Below are 18,975 nucleotides of genomic sequence, written 5' to 3' on the forward strand. Positions count from 1 at the left end.
GCCTTGGGCATGTCACAGAACTTCTCTGAATCTCAGTTCCCTGGCTGCAAAATGGGAGCATTGCCTAACTTGCATAGTTGTGAATATCTGAGTAAGGCGCACCGAGTGCCTAGCAGAGTGTCTGACAGAGGGGGAACCCTCTGAAAGGTGCCTTACTATTCTCACCATTTCCCACAACAGCTAACTCAGTGCTATATCATTGCTCTACTTAATTCCTCTTTGATGTCCTCTCAGCACCTCATGCCTTACACCTGATGCTCTTGTGTGTGGCTCGCTGCATTGTATACTAAGAGAGCTAGAAAGAATGGTACAAAACAGTATGAGCAGAGACGTGAGACTTCCTCCCATAGACCCTTTCAAAGCAGATACCTTAGTCTCCCCGAGCCTCAGTTTCCCTACAGGTTTGGCTCAGTGGTAGCCTCTCCTAGAGGACGCACAGGCCATAGAGGTGTGCAGCATCAGAGGTTTCTAATGTAATCAGATAGATAATGAAAAGGTTCTTCTTCTTCGAGTCTCGAGTGAGTCAGAGCTCTGTGCTTGGCTTGGCCCCAGGGAGTACCGAGAAAATGAAATATTGTCTGTATCCTCATGACACCTAAACAAATGGTCAATTCCATGGGTCAGATATCAGCCAGAGGGGTTAAGAGGCATCGCCAGTGATGGAAAGGGAAGACCAGCAAGGAAAAGACCGTTAGGAAAGGTTCCTTGGTGAGATCCTGGTGTACAACTGCTTTTAAGATTAACACCTGCTTTGTCTTCCGATAGAATGTTCATTTTTGTCTCTGCTAAAGATACTAGTAAATGACAACGTATCTGAAACCTCAGAGATCTTGAACTTCTGAACTGGGTGCAGTAATCTCTCTCACATCTGGACACCTAAGTTAAGACATATATTCTCTTCTAGGTAACAATTCTCTTTCATAACAAGTATAAACCAACTCTGAGTCTCAGATTTGCTCTTCTCAGGGAGTTTTTTCCCCCTGGCCTTTTGCCACCACAGAAAAATGTGTGATGGGCTGAGTTTTCATACTGCAGCTGGTTACTGATATTATGTAGGCACAGGCCTCTGTAAATTCAATGGTGTGTTACTGGCTGTTCAATAGCTGGTGAAATTAATGCCCAGGGAAGTGGGAAATGGGCCACCACTGTTGAAATGTGAACTTGGAACTTAACTTTTCATTCTGTACCTCCCTATTACCCTGCTTAACCCTCACTCCATCCCTGCTTTGTGCCAACTTACTGGCATTTTCTTCCTTCTCCAACCTCTCATTGGGAGTAGATTCATTCCAAGAAGAATCATCTGAACCTCGCCACGGATGGCTGGAGATGAGTTGACCAGAACCCAACCAGGTGAGGAGAAGATGATCCATGCTGTGAGCTGCCGCCTGATGGCTTGCTCTGCACTGGACTTTGCTTGTGGATTCAGATGCTCAAAGTTTCCAAGTTGAGCAGAGGAGTCTTCAGCAAAAGGAACATGCTTGTTCCCTCAAAGTACTGGTTTGATAGGGATGGACAAACCAGAAACTGGCTATGTAAAAGGGGGATATTAGGGCATGAGGCATGAAGTAGCTCATTTACATGCTTTCATGAATGTAGTTATTCATGAGATGACTTAAAAGGGGAATAAAACCTACAATATACGTGAATGAAATACAATGTAAAGGAAAGATTCTCAAAAACACTAAATGCATGAAACACAATGTGTATGTCGATAAAAAATAAATTTTGCACTGCAACAAGATAAACAACCCAATTGAAAAATGGGCAGAGGATATGAACACACTTCACGAAAGAAGACATTCAGATGGCCAACAAACACATGAAGAAGTGTTCAAAATCCCTAGCTCTAAGAGAGATACAAATCAAAACAACTATGAGATATCATCTCAGCCCAGTAAGAATAGCAAAATTAAACAGAGCAGAAAAAAAAACACAAATGCTGATGAAGTTGTGAGAAACTGGAACACTTATTCACTGTTGATGGGAGTGTAAAATGGTGCAACGACAGTATGGCGCTTTCTCAAAAAGTTGCAAATAGAAATACCATTTGACCCAGCAATTCTACTAATGGGAATATACCATAAAGAAACCAGAACTATTACCGAAGTAGATCTGTGCATACTCATGTTTATTGCAGCTTTGTTCACAATAGCAAGGAGTTGGAAACAACCTAAGGACCCATCAGCAAACGAATGGATAGAGAAGCTGTGGTATGTATATTCACACAATAGAATACTATGCTACACTGAAAAACAGGGAACTTCTGAAATATTATAAAAAGTGGGTGATCCTGGAGGACCTTATGCTGAGTGAAATACCTCAGTCACAAAAGGACAAATATTACATAGTGCCACTGTTGTAAAATGGGACTGACATCGGGGTTGCAAGGAGCCTAAAAAAGGGGATAATGTATACTGCATTGAAACAGATGAGAGAGAGAACTGTTTAAAAGGAATATATGATTAGGTATTATTTTCATGACAAGATTCGAGGAAAAGAAATGCATTGTAAAGTGGACTGTGGACTTGGGTTGATAGTATAACAATGAAATAATTTTTTTTTTCTTTTCAATGAGAAGAGCAAACTACGGGAAGGGATGGGCAGGGAAGAAAATGTGCAACAATAAATGAATGGGGGAAATTAAATGGGAGGAATATGCTGTAAATATCTGGGGGGGAAAGACTTATATAAAGCATACAAACCACTTAAAATAGTGTCTAAGATAAAGTAGGTGTTCATTTGTATTAACTGTTATTGTTATTCCTAAATTAGATTCTTGTTGGGATATTTATATGAGCACAAATTGAGCCTTAGTTATATATCCTTGACTACAGGAAGCATTTCTTTTCCTTTGTATTGTTTTTGGCTAAGGAGTAAATAAATACTAGTAATTGGGGGGGGAATTAATTCATTTTTAGCAAATTTTACAAAAAGAAGTGTCATCATCTTGAGCTTGAAGATATTTGGGAATAGTGGGAATAAAAGGCACATCACCCACTCTCCACTTCTCATTCTAGAATATTTGTGGGATAAGGGACAAAAATGGAGAAGAAGGCAGAGAGATTACCTACAGGGTGTTACTTTATCCAGCACAGGAAGCAGAGCCACCTGAAGTTTCTTCATGGTGACTGCAGACATGAGGTAATGAAATGCTACACCATCCTTATGACTGGTTGCAAGTCAGATCATTATAGCCCTTAGGGTTTAATGACTGAATTTTTTCAATTTGGTCTTGGAAATTCCTCCTAACATCTAGACCCCTTAAGATCATTCTGATCCAGGCTAATTCTCCATCTAAGACAAAGGACAACTTTCTTCTCCATAAAGATCCTGGGAGAGTGCAGCCTACGTATTCCTGGTCTCAAATCACACTATTTCATAATCTTTGGTTCTTACAAGTGGCTTCTCGCTGTGGTGGAGGAAAGAGGACTAACTTGTGCATCAAGGAAACTGAGTCTGACAATCATGAGCTTGCTAGTTCCTTTTGTCTCCTGGGCCACCTCCAGATAGCAAGATGGAAAAACTTGGGTTCTGGGAACACGTGAAGATCTAAATAGATACGAACTTGTGAATCTCTTCTTTTTAAATCCTCCTTTACTATTTAAGCCAATTTCATTGAAATGTAAAAAAATGTCCAGGGCTATCTCCATCACAAGATTTCTTAACCTAAGACAATCTAAAAATACAAATTGGGTGCACTTGGGAGTCTGCACACTTTTGGTGGGACAAGATCCATGTTTTCATGAAAATTTTAAATCTAAATGTAATAACCTCTTGACTCCCTCTACATGAAAAGTGGTGAAGAACCTAGATTGAAGACCTCACATGTAAATTACCCTAATCGCCTCTTTATTTCCCAACTCTGAATCTCAGATGATACTGATTACCAAGGGCAACCACGGCACCAGGGACCCAAGGTCAGGATGCTGGAAGACCAGGATGCAGGCTTGCAGACAAGGGTGAAGAAGGGACTGGGTTTTATTTTACCACACCCCCCTGTCACTGCCCATCACTTTGCCATGTGTCTATTAGCCATTTCATCTCAGGGACTTTCTCTGAACCACAGTTTTCTCAGCTGTCAGTGGTGAATGGTTATGCCTCTCTTAAAGGATTATTGTGAAGCATGAAAGAAAATGAGTAGATGCTTTACTATCAGTAGAAGTTCAATAAACACGAACTCCTTCCCAAAATTCACTACTGTGACTATAACTTCATCTCTAAGTTACCCCATCCCTACCTAGACCCAGAGGGAAAATGTGGAATAACAGTTAAATGCCCAATATTTAAATAGACTTCTTATTTAATTCAATTCTCTGCTCTTCTACTTGATGATGACTGTGTGAATTTAAGCAGAGAGTTAAACTTCCCTGCCGCCTCACTGTTCCATCCACAAAATAAGAATGTTGATGATAATAATAAGCCTCTCTACCAAAGGGATCTCTGGTGTTCTAGTAGAAGGGAGTTGTGTTGGCAACCCACAGGCAGGTGATTCTAACTCACCTGCTGCTTTGTGGGAGAAAGGTGGGCAATCTCCTCCTGTACGATTTACAACTTCTGCTGGGGGCTCAACTATGTACCAGTTCCAACTCATCATCCCATCACAACTATCATAAGGCCTTTGTTGTGTGTGTACCATACAGTGAGAATCAACCCATAGCTGACCCTCCAACAGGCTTTCAGAGACAGTAAATCACACCAGAGTAGACTGCCCATCTTTCTCCCACAGAGTAGCTGGCGAATCCTCACCACTGAGCCACCAGAGCTCCCTCCAAGGGCCTTTAGGAAATGTAAAAGGACTTCAGCACAGTGACTTGGATTCAAGAAATGCTGAATAAATGTCAGCTAGCATAAAGCTCCTCCCCTGCCCTGGATAAGACAAGCAGTTGATTCGCTCAGACACTAATGGAAAAGGTGAAGGCTCAAGAGCCCACCCAGAAGCTCCTGAAAGGAGTCCTGGGCATCTCTTTCCAAACCACTAGTTCTTGGAAACATTTTTGCTGTGACACACATGAGGTTGCTATGAGTCGGAGTTGACTCAACACCAACTGGCAAGCTTCTCTCCTTCACTTCCACCTGCCTCAGGGACCGAATTTCTTAGCGGAATATTCGACATAGCTATCAGTCAGGAAGAAAACCAAAACCCAAAAAATAGCCCTTCCCCTGGTGTTTAAAGTCTCCGAACCACTCCCAGCCTGGCGTCCAGAGAGCCAACGTAACTCAACATTTCATTTTCTTTAGATATCTTGACTCAAATATCACTTCCATGAAACCGTCAGCATTCACATTTAAAAATGCCCATTGGTTCCCACATGCCTACTTCATTTCCCCACTTTTGCTTTATATTTTTGGTTGCATTTATCATCATAGGACACTTACCATACTTATTTGTTTATTGTGTCTCCTCCCACTAAATTGTAGGCTCCTCGAGGGTAAGTGTCCTAATCTGTTTTATTCAATTGCTTTTCCACATTGCTTAGAATAGAACCTTTGACTTCTAACGGATACCCAGTACAGTCTGATAATGAATGGAAGAGCACATGAATGAAGGAAGGAAGGAACGAACGAAAGAACGAACGAACGAACGAATGCATTAATTAACATCTCACGGTTTCATTATGACGTTTCAGGAGAGAAAAGGGGAACGCAGGTTTGGGTCCAGCTCTGACTCAACTCCCTCTGTCCTTGTCTAACCTGGAATTCCTCCTCTTTCTTTCAGGTACCAGAAGAGTTGAGCATCTCCCTCAGTCTGGGGGCTCCCTGCAGGTGGCCCCTATTAGAGGTAAGCATCTCCACTCCCCTTTTGAAAACTGAACAGTGACAAGGGGAAATTAGCCCAGAGGGCCACCTTGGGGTGGGGAGAGGGGATCTCCACGCCCAGGTCGCTGTGCCACCCACTAAGGGCTTGCCCTATGGCCTGCGGGGCGCGGCCGGCCTGGTGCTGACCACGCCAGCGGCGTCGGGGCTGCTGAGCCTTGGCTGGACCCGCATTGCCCCCTAGTGCCGCGCGGAGTCAGGGCGCCGGGCTCCCCCGCCTGATGTCACCGCCGTGCAGTCAGCCCAGAGGCGGCTCATTGAAAGCAGACCCTCCTCGGCGCTGGGCGGAGGAGGCGCCGCTGTCCGCAGAGCCTCGGGGGCCGGGGAGCCCGGCGTCCCCTCCGTGCCGCCCCCTCCTCGCGGCGCTCCCCAACAGCCCGGCCCGGCACGCCTGACGTGGACCATTAAACTTGGAGCTGCCGCCTCGTCCCCTCTCTCCTCCTCTCAATCCTCCTTCTCTGACAGGCGAGAAGGCGAGCGGGCGGCTCGGTGCAGGCAGGAGCCGTGCGGCCAGGCGAGGCTGCCCGGGGGAGATGACTTCTGGCCAGGCGGGCGCCTCTGGGAAGCAAACCACGGTGGCAGCAAAGTTTCAGGGCAGCTGAAGGAGCCTTCACCGCAGCCCTTCCAGCCCAATCATCCCCCTGGCTATGGAGGGCGGACTCTAAAATGAATCCCAATCTGGACACCGGCCACAATACATCAGCACCTGCCCACTGGGGAGAGTTGAAAGATGCCAACTTCAGTGGCCCCAACCAGACCTCGAGCAACTCCACACTGCCCCAGCTGGACATCACCAGGGCCATCTCTGTGGGCCTGGTGCTGGGCGCTTTCATCCTCTTTGCCATCGTGGGCAACATCCTGGTCATCTTGTCTGTGGCCTGCAACCGGCACCTACGGACGCCCACCAACTATTTCATCGTCAACCTGGCGATTGCCGACCTGCTCTTAAGCTTCACCGTCCTGCCCTTCTCGGCTGCCCTGGAGGTGCTTGGCTATTGGGTGCTGGGACGGATCTTCTGCGATATCTGGGCGGCCGTGGACGTCCTGTGCTGCACAGCGTCCATCCTGAGCCTGTGCGCAATCTCCATCGATCGCTACATTGGGGTGCGCTACTCTCTGCAGTATCCCACGTTGGTGACCCGCCGGAAGGCCATCTTGGCGCTCCTGAGTGTCTGGGTGCTGTCCACGGTCATCTCCATTGGCCCTCTCCTGGGGTGGAAGGAGCCAGCCCCCAACGATGACAAAGAATGCGGGGTCACCGAAGAACCCTTCTATGCCCTCTTCTCCTCCCTGGGTTCCTTCTACATCCCTCTGGCAGTCATCTTGGTCATGTACTGCCGGGTCTACATCGTTGCCAAGAGGACCACCAAGAACCTAGAGGCAGGAGTCATGAAGGAGATGTCCAACTCCAAGGAACTGACTCTGAGGATTCACTCCAAGAACTTTCACGAGGATGCCCTCAGCAGTACCAAGGCCAAAGGCCACAACCCCAGGAGCTCCATAGCTGTGAAACTTTTTAAATTCTCTAGGGAAAAGAAAGCAGCCAAGACCTTGGGCATTGTGGTCGGTATGTTCATCTTGTGTTGGCTACCCTTCTTCATTGCTCTACCCCTTGGTAAGTTGGGAACTGGTAAAGGGCAACCGGGCATTCGGGGTTCTTGGGTCGGTTGACTGATGAGTTAAAGTTTTCCGTGTCTGTGTGCTTTGGTTTGGGTTTGGGGTTTTTTGTTGAGTTGGTTTGGTGTTGTTTTGGTGGTAGTGTTGTTTTTATTTGTTTCTCTAATGCAGTCTGTGTATGTGTGTGTTTAGAAATTGGATAATGTTGTTTGTTCTGCAAAGGCTCTACAGAATGGGTAAGAACCAAGCTGGCTAAGAATCAACTCAGGTGTTAGTGAAATACGCTAAGGTACTATGATTAGTCTCCCGAAATAGAACCATGAGAGGCAGATTGGTCTATGGGATGACTCACTCAGCGGCCTTGGTTTAATAATTAAAAAGGACATTGGGCATGAACATCACACCGGCGTTCTTTCAGTTGTAATGATGTGTCTGCTATGGCAGCGTCACTAATGCAGCATACAAAATAGTTTGTAGTTACTGCAGGCGCGGCGTTTGGGAAGCAGGGAAGCAGCTCGTACACAGAAAGGCAGTTTCATTCAGCATTTCCAGGGCTCTTGCAGGGACCCACGCTTCTCAAGAGCTTTGCAGAGGCGGCAGTCTCCCCCTCCTGCATTTACCGCCTGCCACCACCTCAGTGTACTCCCTTCATTATCAGTTAATGAGAGCATTTCACAGCTGCACTAGCCTTTAGGTTATCCAAAAATTTTGAAGAGAAAATGACCAGAGAGTCACACATTCTCAGTTTTCATTCAAAAATCTTCCCAGCTCCCTTGATTTATAGAATGCCCCAGGATTAAATGGTAGTGTTCCCTTGCCTTCAGCTGGCAGATTCAAAATGCTTATAAGATGAAATTAATTGGATCCCTCTCCAATGTTAAAAAAAGGGGGTCTATTGTCTTTGTTTTGGTGGTCCTAACTGGATTGTTGGTTCAGAGGTTCCCTGATTTCTTCTGAGACAAGATCTGGGTAGGAGATAGACCTAGAAGAAGATCCTATGACACGGTTACTGCATGGCTTGTTCCTTTCCTGAGACACTGGTCTGCTTTGACGTCTCCTCATATCCTTGGGGGACACAACAAAATATGAATGAAGGGAAAGTGATATTGGCACTGTTGTGTGTCATGATGTGGAGAGAGGCAACACCTGCTCCTGGCCTTGGACCACATATGCCTGCAGTGACACCTGGGTCTCAGTCAAAACCGAATAGAACCAAATCCCTCAAGTAACTGGAATTCTGAGGATGCACTGCTTTCAGCAGACAGACACAAATGGAAATAGGGCAAATTACTATCAATCACTTCCCTTTAAAAAAAAAAAAAGTAAACCCAAAACAGTAAAGTGGGTGCAAAAAGACTGTTTAACCTGTTCTCTGTGTCATCACTTTTAAGTCAGGCTTGCAAGCTAATGCTTTTCTGAAATATTTGCAATGGTGTTTAAGTGGAAAGTCTTTGAAGTTCTACCCTTGAAGAGGGATGGAATTCCATTGCATGAAACTGGATTTTTCTCTTGCAAGCTTTCTGTGTCCTTTTGCAAGTTTATTGGGGTTAAAGCAGATGAAAGTATACACTGCATTGAGACCATTATAAAGATCATGATTATACAAAGAAGTGATTTTGCCACCTAGTATCCATGTCACCTTGGGCAAATGACTGCTCTTCTGTTAGCCACCATTTCTCCATCTGCAAAATGGGGTCAATTAATTCCCTTCATGAAGTGTGCACTGATGTGTGGAAACCACTACAGAAAATACAGTGTCTGTTATGCAGCAAAAGCTTAATGACAGCTAGAAGTATGACAAATTTACACCAATCACCCCTAGGGCATAACTCTGCATTTTCTCCTTCCCTACTAATTTGCTGGTCTCACATCTATTAATAAAAACTCAGAAGAGTAACAGGTGTTTCCCAGTTCTTCTTTAAGTCCTTCTTTTAGAGTCTGTACAAACTGTGCTAGGACATCCTCAAAAGAACAAGGACCCAGAAGGATACAAAGATGAATCAAAGGAACAGATTTGGACTGTAAAGGGCAGGAGATACAGTTCTAAGCCGATGAGGAGGCTTCCCGCATGTAGGCAGAAAAGAGTAGTGTTCTGACAGTCAAGAGCCAGAAGGTTCTCATTTAACCTTTGCCTTCAATTAGCTGTGTGATGTTAGGCTTGTTACTTTACCTGTCTGGTCTTCAGATTACACTGCTGGGGAAAGGAGGTTTTATTACATAAGGACTGTCAAACTGCAAAAAGTATCTGAATTACAAATCACCTGTCAAATTTTATTAAATATGGATCTTTCTGGTCCAGCTCACACACACACACAAAATCTGATTCAGTGAAACAGATGGATGCCAGAAAACCTACATGTTACCAGCCCATAGGGTCATATTGAAGAGGTAGTCCACAGATCCGTCTTTGAGGGCCATTGACCAGAGGATCACTCATCTCTTTGCGATTCCAGCATTCCTGATGCCAGGGTCTGACAAACTGCAAGACTTTATCCTCCCCCAGCTACACTGATGAAAGATGGGGTGTCCTCTCTCTGGATCTTTAGGTCACCACCATTGCTGCCACCACCAATTATCAGTGGGCCAGCACTGACTGACTCATAATGACCCTACTATGTGTCAGAGTGGAACTGTGAGCTTTCTATAGCTGGTTTGGGGATAATATATTCCCAGTCCTTTTTTCCAAGGCACCTTTGGATGAGTAATATCTAACTTTTTGAGCTGATACAGAACAAATTGACTATTTTTACCACCTAGGGACTCCTTCAAAGCACAAGGCTCTTCTCATTTTCTTCCCACTCAACATATTAACTTACACTCTTTGTAAGTTCATTAACTTACACTCTTTGTAAGTTCATTAACTTACACTCTTTATAAGTTCTTCTCTCCTTTCTGTCCATAGTGCTCAAAGCCCTTATTCTCCTGATATCTCAGGCTCCTGACTTCTGCACATAGAAAATGCAATCTCTTACCATCCTAATGCTCTCCTATTCTTACAATGTAAACCCTCTGGCCACCAGGTCCTATCTTCCTAGAGACCTTTCAGTGTGCTACTCCTAGGACAACTCCATCCATATCCATCTTCTTTGGAACCCCAATCCCTGCCAGGTAAGGATTATGAACCCCAGGCATGTTGGGATACCTTGGATTAGAGACAAACGCTGAAAGATACCCAGAGAAGGTGCTTAATTAATATTTTCTTAATGAATTAAAGAAAAGCACCCCCAGTAGAGTGGAACTGTGAGTTTCTCCTTCCTGATCCCAAATAACACTCAAATAGCAGCAAACAGAAGTTGCAGGATGGAGAACAATAATTCCTTTGGAATCAGAAAAAGGTTCCAAGTTGTAAATTTTCCATAAACAGCTTTTCACTTACAATGGGAGAAAACAGAGCTGGGGGAGATGATGCTTGGCAAAGAAAGAAGTGCAGGTAGGAAGGTCTTCTCGTTGGGCATAGACTCGTAGGTACCTAGATGGCATGGCATTTCCATAGAGGTGTTTATTTTCTCAGTGGGAGAGAAGGGTTGGGATTCCTCCTAGGAGGGAAGGAAAACAGTTATGGTCCTCCCCCCCCCCCCCCCCCCCCCCCCCCCCCCCCGCCAGGACCCTGCTCAGGGCCCCATTTGTTTTCTTTCCTCCCTTACTTTTCTTTTCAGGGGTATATTTGGGTTGCCCGCAGAGCTAAGCCTTTTGTCTCCTGCTGGGCCCTCCCTACCTGGAACCCTCACCCTATCTCCTCCCCACCCTTTCTCTATGGCCTCAGACCAAGTTGGGCCAAGAACGAGTGCTCACTCGCTCAGCAGTAGGGATGGAGTCCACCAGACAAGGACTTCTTTATTTGGCCCCTGAAATCAGGCCAAGTAGTGACAGGAAATAATTGAAGTATAATATAGTACCATTGCTACTCAATAAGCCATGGGCAAGATATCCAAGAGAATCTTAAACTGCCCCAAATTATAATAAAGACCTGCTCCCATCCATCAGAAAGGCCTGGTCGGGGTCTCAAGAAGCCACTGGAGGTTGAAGGATGTACGTTGCTGTCCAGGGAGAGGGGAAGCAGGAAGTCCTGGGCAGCCAACTGGTAGCTGGGCTTAGTGAGTTGTTTAGAAAACATTGGAACCTTGCCTCATTCCAAATCTTTCTTCCGTCTTTTAAAAGCTGAAAGGCACCAGGAAGCCATTATTGAACTAACGGCTTTCCCCTCCAAATAAAATGAAGGTCAATTTCAAAGAAACGGTTGTGCTCTCTACAGTCCTGGAACCAAATAAGAATCCTTCTCTCCATTGATGTGTTTCTCCAGGCCTCTCATTCAGATTGGGACTGAGGAATTTCCACCTCCCAGAAAAGCAAAGGCGGGGAGAAGAGTCTCCCAGGGTACTCAGGATAGAGCCACCCTCATGCACACTCATACTATTCCTCCAGCACAGATTTCAAAACACAAACATGTGAGATGTCCATGAGCATAATAACAGATTGGAGTACTCAATTGTTGCACACAGGGAAGCTTTTCTGGAAGAGGGGATAGTGAAGAAGGAAAATGCTTCCAATCATTTCTTAAATCATTAATAGTCTTTCTAAGGCCCGTTAGTCTCCCTGAACAGAGCAAATTATCAAAGCCCTTAGCTACTGACTAAAAGGTGGGAAGTTCAAGTGCACCCAGAGACTTTTTGGAATACAGGCTTGCATTAAAACTTAGTGGAGCACAGCTCTGGTCTGCCTCATATGGGGTTGACAAGAGTCAGAACCAACTTGACCACAGCTATTAAGCACCTACTTACTCTACGCTGAGCATCGTATTAGACACTGGTTTGTTGAAACAAACACAATGTGGCCCCTGTCTGTAGGTGGCTTACAGCCTGGTACAATCATGTCATTGTTGAACATGCACTGATTAGTGGACAGTCTGCTAGACCCTCTGAATGTATTATCCCCTTAATCCTCACAGCCACCCTGGGTAGGGCTGTGTCCTCAGCTCCCAGTCAACACTTGTTCCTCTGATCCATCCCTTTATGGAGGAATATATTAAAGATCAGAGAGGTTAGATCATTTCAAGACCAGGCAGAAAGGAAGATCTAGAGTTTAGGGTTGAGTTGTGTGTCAGAAGAGGCCTGTGCCTATTTCTTTGACTTTCTTGCTATCTAATCCCAACCTTCTTTCAGAGAAAATAGCTCCAGTAACACATTCGGTTAGCACACGGTACTTACACATAGGAAATGTTTCCTAGGAACTCTAAGGTCATCCTCACAAAATTTTTTTAAAGAAAGCTATCTTCATAAGTTTATTTTTGTGCCTCTGCCGCAGAACTGTGCCTTTCTTCCACTCCTCCATCGCCTTTGGTAAAAAACTCACTTGTGAAATAGTAGAACTCAGGGCTAGAATTTCTTTGCACCTCTTCAACTATGATGTGGATCCCTCAAGGTTGGACACTTTCATTGGTCACCTCAGCCAAATTCTTCCAGGAACCTGGGTCCCTACTGTAATCATTTATACACTGAGTAAATAGGTTTTCCTTGAGTACCTGCTATGTACAGGCCTTTGCTGGGTGCTGGGGGTGAAGTGAAAGCAAGCCAGCTCCATAGTCTCATAGAGCATATAGTTCTAGTTTGAGCAGATATTCTGAAAGTCACATGTACACAAATAAACCTGAATGCACATTGTGATGCATGAATTGAAGGAAAAGGATGAGATGCTGTAGAAACACATGCGAGGGGCTGCATTTAAGCTGAATCCTGAAGAGTTTAGAGAAGACAGTTCAGGGAAAGAGGCAGATAGAAGAGAAGGGCTCTGAGCAGAAAGAAAGTTATGCTGACCATTCTGAATCAGATGCGAGTCAAGTCCAGAGGGCTGTGAGGAGGGAAAGTCGGACAGAGACTTGAAAGCCACATTTAGGACTTTAACCTTTATGATAAGTGTTGTTATAAAGGGTTTGAAACACATCAGAGATACTTTCTGAATTATGTATTTAAAGGAGGACTTGGGACATTCTGTAGAGTACATGCTGCAGATGGAACAAATAGGAGGCCTTGGGGTAGTGCTAAGAGATGGTGGTGACTTAGATCAGGATAATACCAGGATACATGAAAAAGTAGAAACTTTTAGGATGAGTTGGTTGTGGTGTGAGAGAGTCAAGGAGAGAAATAAATGTGTCCAAAATAATCTCCTGACTTACGGAGGAAACTCTTAGTTCAGTGAAGACACCCTTATTGAGAAGGGGAAGACTTGAGCAAAAGCAAAAAACTTCCGACTCTACCTCAGACCCATTGATCAAGGCTTTCAAGACACCATGCCAGGAACTATTAAACAGACATTCTCATGAGTTGAGCAGAGATGTCACTTTCTAAAATTCAGAGAATGTGGGAAAACCTAGCTGGTCATCAGCAACAGATTCCTGGGCTGTTATCAGAACAGAATCTCTAGTGTGGGGCTGAGAACTTATACATATTTTTTTAAAGTTTCCCACATTAGTCTCATGTGGCCAGCCCAGAACAGTCCTCACAAGCCCTGCTGGAATGGGTACGCTATGGAGGACCCAGAAAACTTGAATAAGCCTCCCTGAATGCATCCAGAAGCAACCCCAGTCCTGCCCAGTCTCCCTGGAGAAGTCCACGTGGAGGAAAGGCAGGCAGGTTAGACCATTTCATTGAACTAGAGGCTCCAAGAAAAGGATGCTATGGTGGCTTAGTTGTCAAGAGTTGCGCTGCCAACCCAAACACAAGTCGTTCAAATCCAACAGCTGCTCCATAGGAGCAAATCTCCTCCCACAAGATTCACTGCCTCGGAGAGCCTGCTGGAGGGTCAACTTGATGGTGCATAACAATAACAGAGGCTCCAAGAGAGGGATCAGAGAATCAACACAGTGGAAGCAGAGGTCCTGTCCTTATAATGAAAGAACTGGAGTCAGAGAGGTTCAGTAACTTCCCCCAGGCTACAAAGTTGGTGATGCTAGAGCCCATCTTACTCCACATATAACATTCATTGGCTATTAGTGCTGTTTAACTAGTTTTGGGGCTGAGCATGGTGGGAGATTTTACCTTGGCCCTATTCAACCCAGCTTCGTCCACAGTACTTTCTGAACATTTGTCTAAGTTTGGTGCTCATATGTAACCATCTTTTTACTGGTTCATGGTAAAACGAGTAAAGCAACTAGAAAAAGGTTGCACTGTGGGGAAAAGACCAAAATGTATGTAAGAAATGACTGTCCTTTTCTTCTAAAGACTATGTCCTTTTTATCTGGAACACCAAAATGCCGTTTCTTTGATGGAATAATGATGGTAATAAGTCATAATGTTAATAGAGTGGGGTTTTTTTCTGTTTTAATGTCCAACTTCATAAAGTTAAAAGTTTGTGACTGTATGGCATCCACTACAAAATATTGTTTGGGCATTTTAGCATGGGTTTACGAAAGTCTTAGGATCAACAGAAGCCATAGTGGCTAAATACAGAAAAATATTTACAGAAAAGGGAAAGAAGAAAGGAAGCAGGCAGGAAGAAAAGGAGAAAGATACAAAAATAAGTCCCCCTCAGATTTTCTGTGAGGTTCCAGTAGATTGGCGCAAAAGGCCAGTGAGGGCACGGGATGGCGCATGAAGTGTACCATAGAATGTGGTGTGTCAGTTACCACAGGACGGTAGAGATACCAAACTCTACTGGGGCAAAAGCAGGCTGCAGAAAATGCCAGAAGGTTCTTATGTAGCTGCAGAGCCATCACAGATGGGCTTATTAAGATGTGTTATGCTGAAGATGTCCTTTACTTGAGCATGTATGTGACATAAAAATAACACAGCCAACAAGTCACGCTAGGAAAGTTGGTCTCTTCCATGTCTTCATATATTTCTGCAGCCACTATGCTCCCTGACCAGGTTCCATAATGATAACAATAATGATGATAATGTTTTTGATTGCTATGTACTTGTAACAGCCTTATGGGCAGTGGAATCGAATACTGCCTAGTACTGTTTCTGTGGTTGAGCCCACTGTTACAACAACTGTGTCATCTGTGTTATTGAAGGTCTCCCCCCTTTTCTTTGACTATCTTCATTTCTAAGATGATGTACTTCTCCAGGGACTGATCCCCCCCGATAACATGTCCAAAGTACCTAAGACAAGATCTCTCCATCTAAGTTTCAAAGGAACATTCTGGCTGTACTTCTTCCAAGATTCATTTGTTCATTCTTCTTACAGTCCATGGTATATATGATATGTACTCTCTATCAACACCATAACTGAAAGATATCAATTCTTCTTGAGTCTTCCTTATTCATTGTCCAGCTCTAACATGAAATTGAGGCAGCTGGAAATATCATGGCTTGGATCAGGTGGACCTTAGTCCTCAAAGTGACATCTGTGCTCTTTAATACTTTAAAGAGGTCTTCTGCAGCATATTTACCCAGTGCAATATGTCATTTGACTTCTTGACTGCTGCTACCATGAGCACTGGTTGTGAATCCAAGCAAAATTAAATCCTTGACAATTATAATATTTTAAAATAATAATTATAATGTTGTTGTGTACAGTAGAGTTGGAGCCAACCTATTGACCTTCCAGCAGGTTTTCAGAGACAGTTAATCACACGGGAGGCAATTGCCCATCCTTCTCCTGCAGAACAGCTGGTGGCCTTGATCCACATGCCTTCAGGATTGCAGTACAGCTTCTTGCCACTAGATCACCAAGCTCCCTAATAATTATAAAAGTTATTATTTAATAAGGAAGAGAGCTGTAGCTTAGTTGTAAGGAGCTGCACTGACAACCTAAAGGCATGCACTTTGAATTCACCAGCAGCTCTGTGGGAGAAATCCGGACAATCTCCTCTCATATTATTCACTTCTAAAAACTCACTGGAGGGTCATCAAAAAGTTGGTTCTGACTCAATGGCACATAACAGTAATAACAAGTTGTTATTAGGTCTTGCTGGATATTCAGCCTACAATGCGTCATGATGGATGGTGAAGAGAATTGAGACTGTTAACTTTAGTTTGCTTGGCTCCACTGTCAACCCTCTTGGCACCAGCATCCAGGTAATCAGAAGACATATTGTGATGAGAAAGTCTTCTGTTAGAGACCTCTCCAAAGTACTAAAGAGCAATGATGTCACTCTGGAGACTAAGGTGCGCCTGATAACAGACCATGGTCTTTGCGATCACTTGTTATGCATCAGAGAGTTGGACAATGACTAGGGAGGATAGAAGGAGAATTGATGCCTTTGAGCTGTGGTGTTGGAGAAGAGTATTGAATATACCATGGACTGCTAAGAAAACTACCAGGTTCATCCTGGAGAGGGTTAAACGAGGATGCTCCCTGGAGGCAAGGATTTGGAAGCTTTGTCTGGCATACTTTGGACATGTTGCAAGGAGGGACCAATCCTTGGCGAGGAACATCATGTTTGGGAGGGTGGAGGGACAGCACAGGAGGGGAAGAACCTCTATGAGGTGGATTGATTCAGTGACTGGAGTAGTGGGGTGGCTGTGTCAAAGACAGTAAGATTGGCACAGTTCATAGCAGAATTTTGGGCTGTTGTATATATGGTCACTATGAGTCGCAGGCAACTTGACGGCACATAACAACAACAACAACATGCTAACTTGTGCTGGAAGTACTACATGCACTGGGTACTACTCTTTCAATTTTACAGATGAGAAAAAACCAAAATACCAGAGTATAGTTTGCCTTGGACCACAAAGGTGATTGGTAATAGGGTCTGGATTGGAATCTTAGTAATCTATAATGTTAAAGGTTGTATCACTGGGGATACCCTCAGTTTAAGGATGTATAAAATGAAAATAGTTCCTATTCTGACCGAGAGGAAACAAAGGACAGGTCGCTGACTATCCCCCAACAGCCAAAAGGCATCACATCCTAATGAGAATATTAAAGATAAAAAAATAATTCAGTCTTTCCTCTGGCAAGATGGGCGAAAATGTCCTATTAATTATTGATGGTTTGGATGAGGTTCAGCTTCACAACTTGTTATTGGTAAGGCCACAGACATTTTTAAGAATTTTGCCAAATTTGGGAAACACAAAAGATTTGGAGGACTGTTCTACAGTTTAGCCTCTGGCTGCCTCCATTTCAGACCTTGACCTTGGTCCACCACCCACGTGTATGTCGTGCCAGGGCCACTGGATGTACTCCCATCACAGAGTGGCCTCTGGCCTCTGCATCTTGATGTCACAGTCGAGGTGGGTTGGCACCATGAATGAGAGAGTATTTCTAAAAGCCATTTTTTTCCTTCAGAGAGAAATGACTGCAATCCACTTAAATATATACCACCAAAAATTGGGGGGGCAGAAATCTGAACTTCCATTTTGCTGACTCTCAAAGGTGCTTTTTATTGTTAGCTGCTGTAGTCTAAGGGCAGTGTCTGTAGGGGACTGGCTCTGGTAACCTGAAGGCCAGCCCTCTCTGGCAGTTGGAATTCACCAGCAGTTACAGGAGAGAAAGATGAACACTCACTTCCTGAGCAACATAAAGCCTCCAAAACCCAATGGTTGGGCAGCTATGAGTCGGTTCTAACTGGAAAGCAATGAGTTGGAGTTGGAGGCACCGAGTTAACCCCTGGCTCACGGTGACCACATGTTACAAAGTAGAACTTCTCCATGGGTTTGGCCTGGCTCTCATTGTTTAATTTCCCCAAAAGGAGCCCTGTGGCACAGTGGTACTCAACTGCTAACTGGTGGTTCAAGCCCATCAGCAGCTCCAAAGGGAAAAAAATGAAAGAAAGCAATCTTCATGCATAAAGATTTACTCCTTGGAAAACTGTTTAAAAGGGATATGTGATTAGGTATTTTTGTCATGACAGGAGTCCAGAATGAAGGCTGCATAGTGGAGTGGACTTGGGGGAAGGGATTGTAAAACAATGAATTTTTCTTTTACTTTTCAAAGAGAAGAGTGTCCTGGGGGGAGGGGTGAGAGGGGAGAAAAGTGCAACAATGAATGAATGGAAATCCAAAGTCTCTGTAAATTTTCATTAAAATTAATAATTTAAAAATCGGGGGAAAGGGGGAAAATACTCCTTGAAAATCTTACAGAGTATCTTTGCTCTATGAAGTAGTTATGAGCCAAAGTCAACTTAATGGTTATGGGTTTGTTTTATCTTTGTTTTCCTTCCATAGGGCTGCTGGGTGGGTTTAAAACCACCACATTTAAGTCAGCAGTTGATTGCAAGCTGCTTATACCACCCAGACTCCTTCAAAAATGCTTATCATCATATGAGGGGAAGTGCAGTCAAAATGGAACTGGGTCAGTGACCTTCCCAACCACTGCCAGTCTATCTGACTTGGGAAAATTTTACAAAGTCATATGATCATGAGAATACACTAGTCCACCCCTACATAAGAGGGGCTGTGGAGCTTAGAAGGGGCCTTTTGCCCCTGTGCAAACACTCCTTCCATGGGTCCGTCTAGCAACCTCATGATCAATCTATGTATCTTTCTACTTCATGTTGTTGTTGTTGTTGTTATGTGCTGTCGAGTCGCCTGCGACTCATAGCGACCCTATGTACAACAGCCCTAAACTCCGCTCTGTCCTGTGCCAATCGCACTGTCTCTG

At 44.3% G+C, this 18,975-nt stretch overlaps 1 protein-coding gene across 1 annotated transcript in view; it reads left to right on the forward strand.

Moving 5' to 3' along the window:
• Positions 1-6,307: 6,307 nt before the first annotated feature.
• Positions 6,308-18,975, forward strand: part of ADRA1B (adrenoceptor alpha 1B) — a 108,580-nt gene continuing 95,912 nt past the window's right edge. Inside the window, exon 1 of the mRNA XM_006897035.1 lies at positions 6,308-7,429. Within this exon, the coding sequence (XP_006897097.1) occupies positions 6,481-7,429 (949 nt within the window). The 5' untranslated portion in view covers positions 6,308-6,480. The remainder of the gene's footprint in view (positions 7,430-18,975) is intronic.

Source organism: Elephantulus edwardii, unplaced genomic scaffold, assembly GCF_000299155.1.
Source record: "Elephantulus edwardii isolate Elephantulus edwardi_28Jun2011 unplaced genomic scaffold, EleEdw1.0 scaffold00197, whole genome shotgun sequence".
In the NCBI taxonomy this organism is placed as follows: domain Eukaryota; kingdom Metazoa; phylum Chordata; class Mammalia; order Macroscelidea; family Macroscelididae; genus Elephantulus; species Elephantulus edwardii.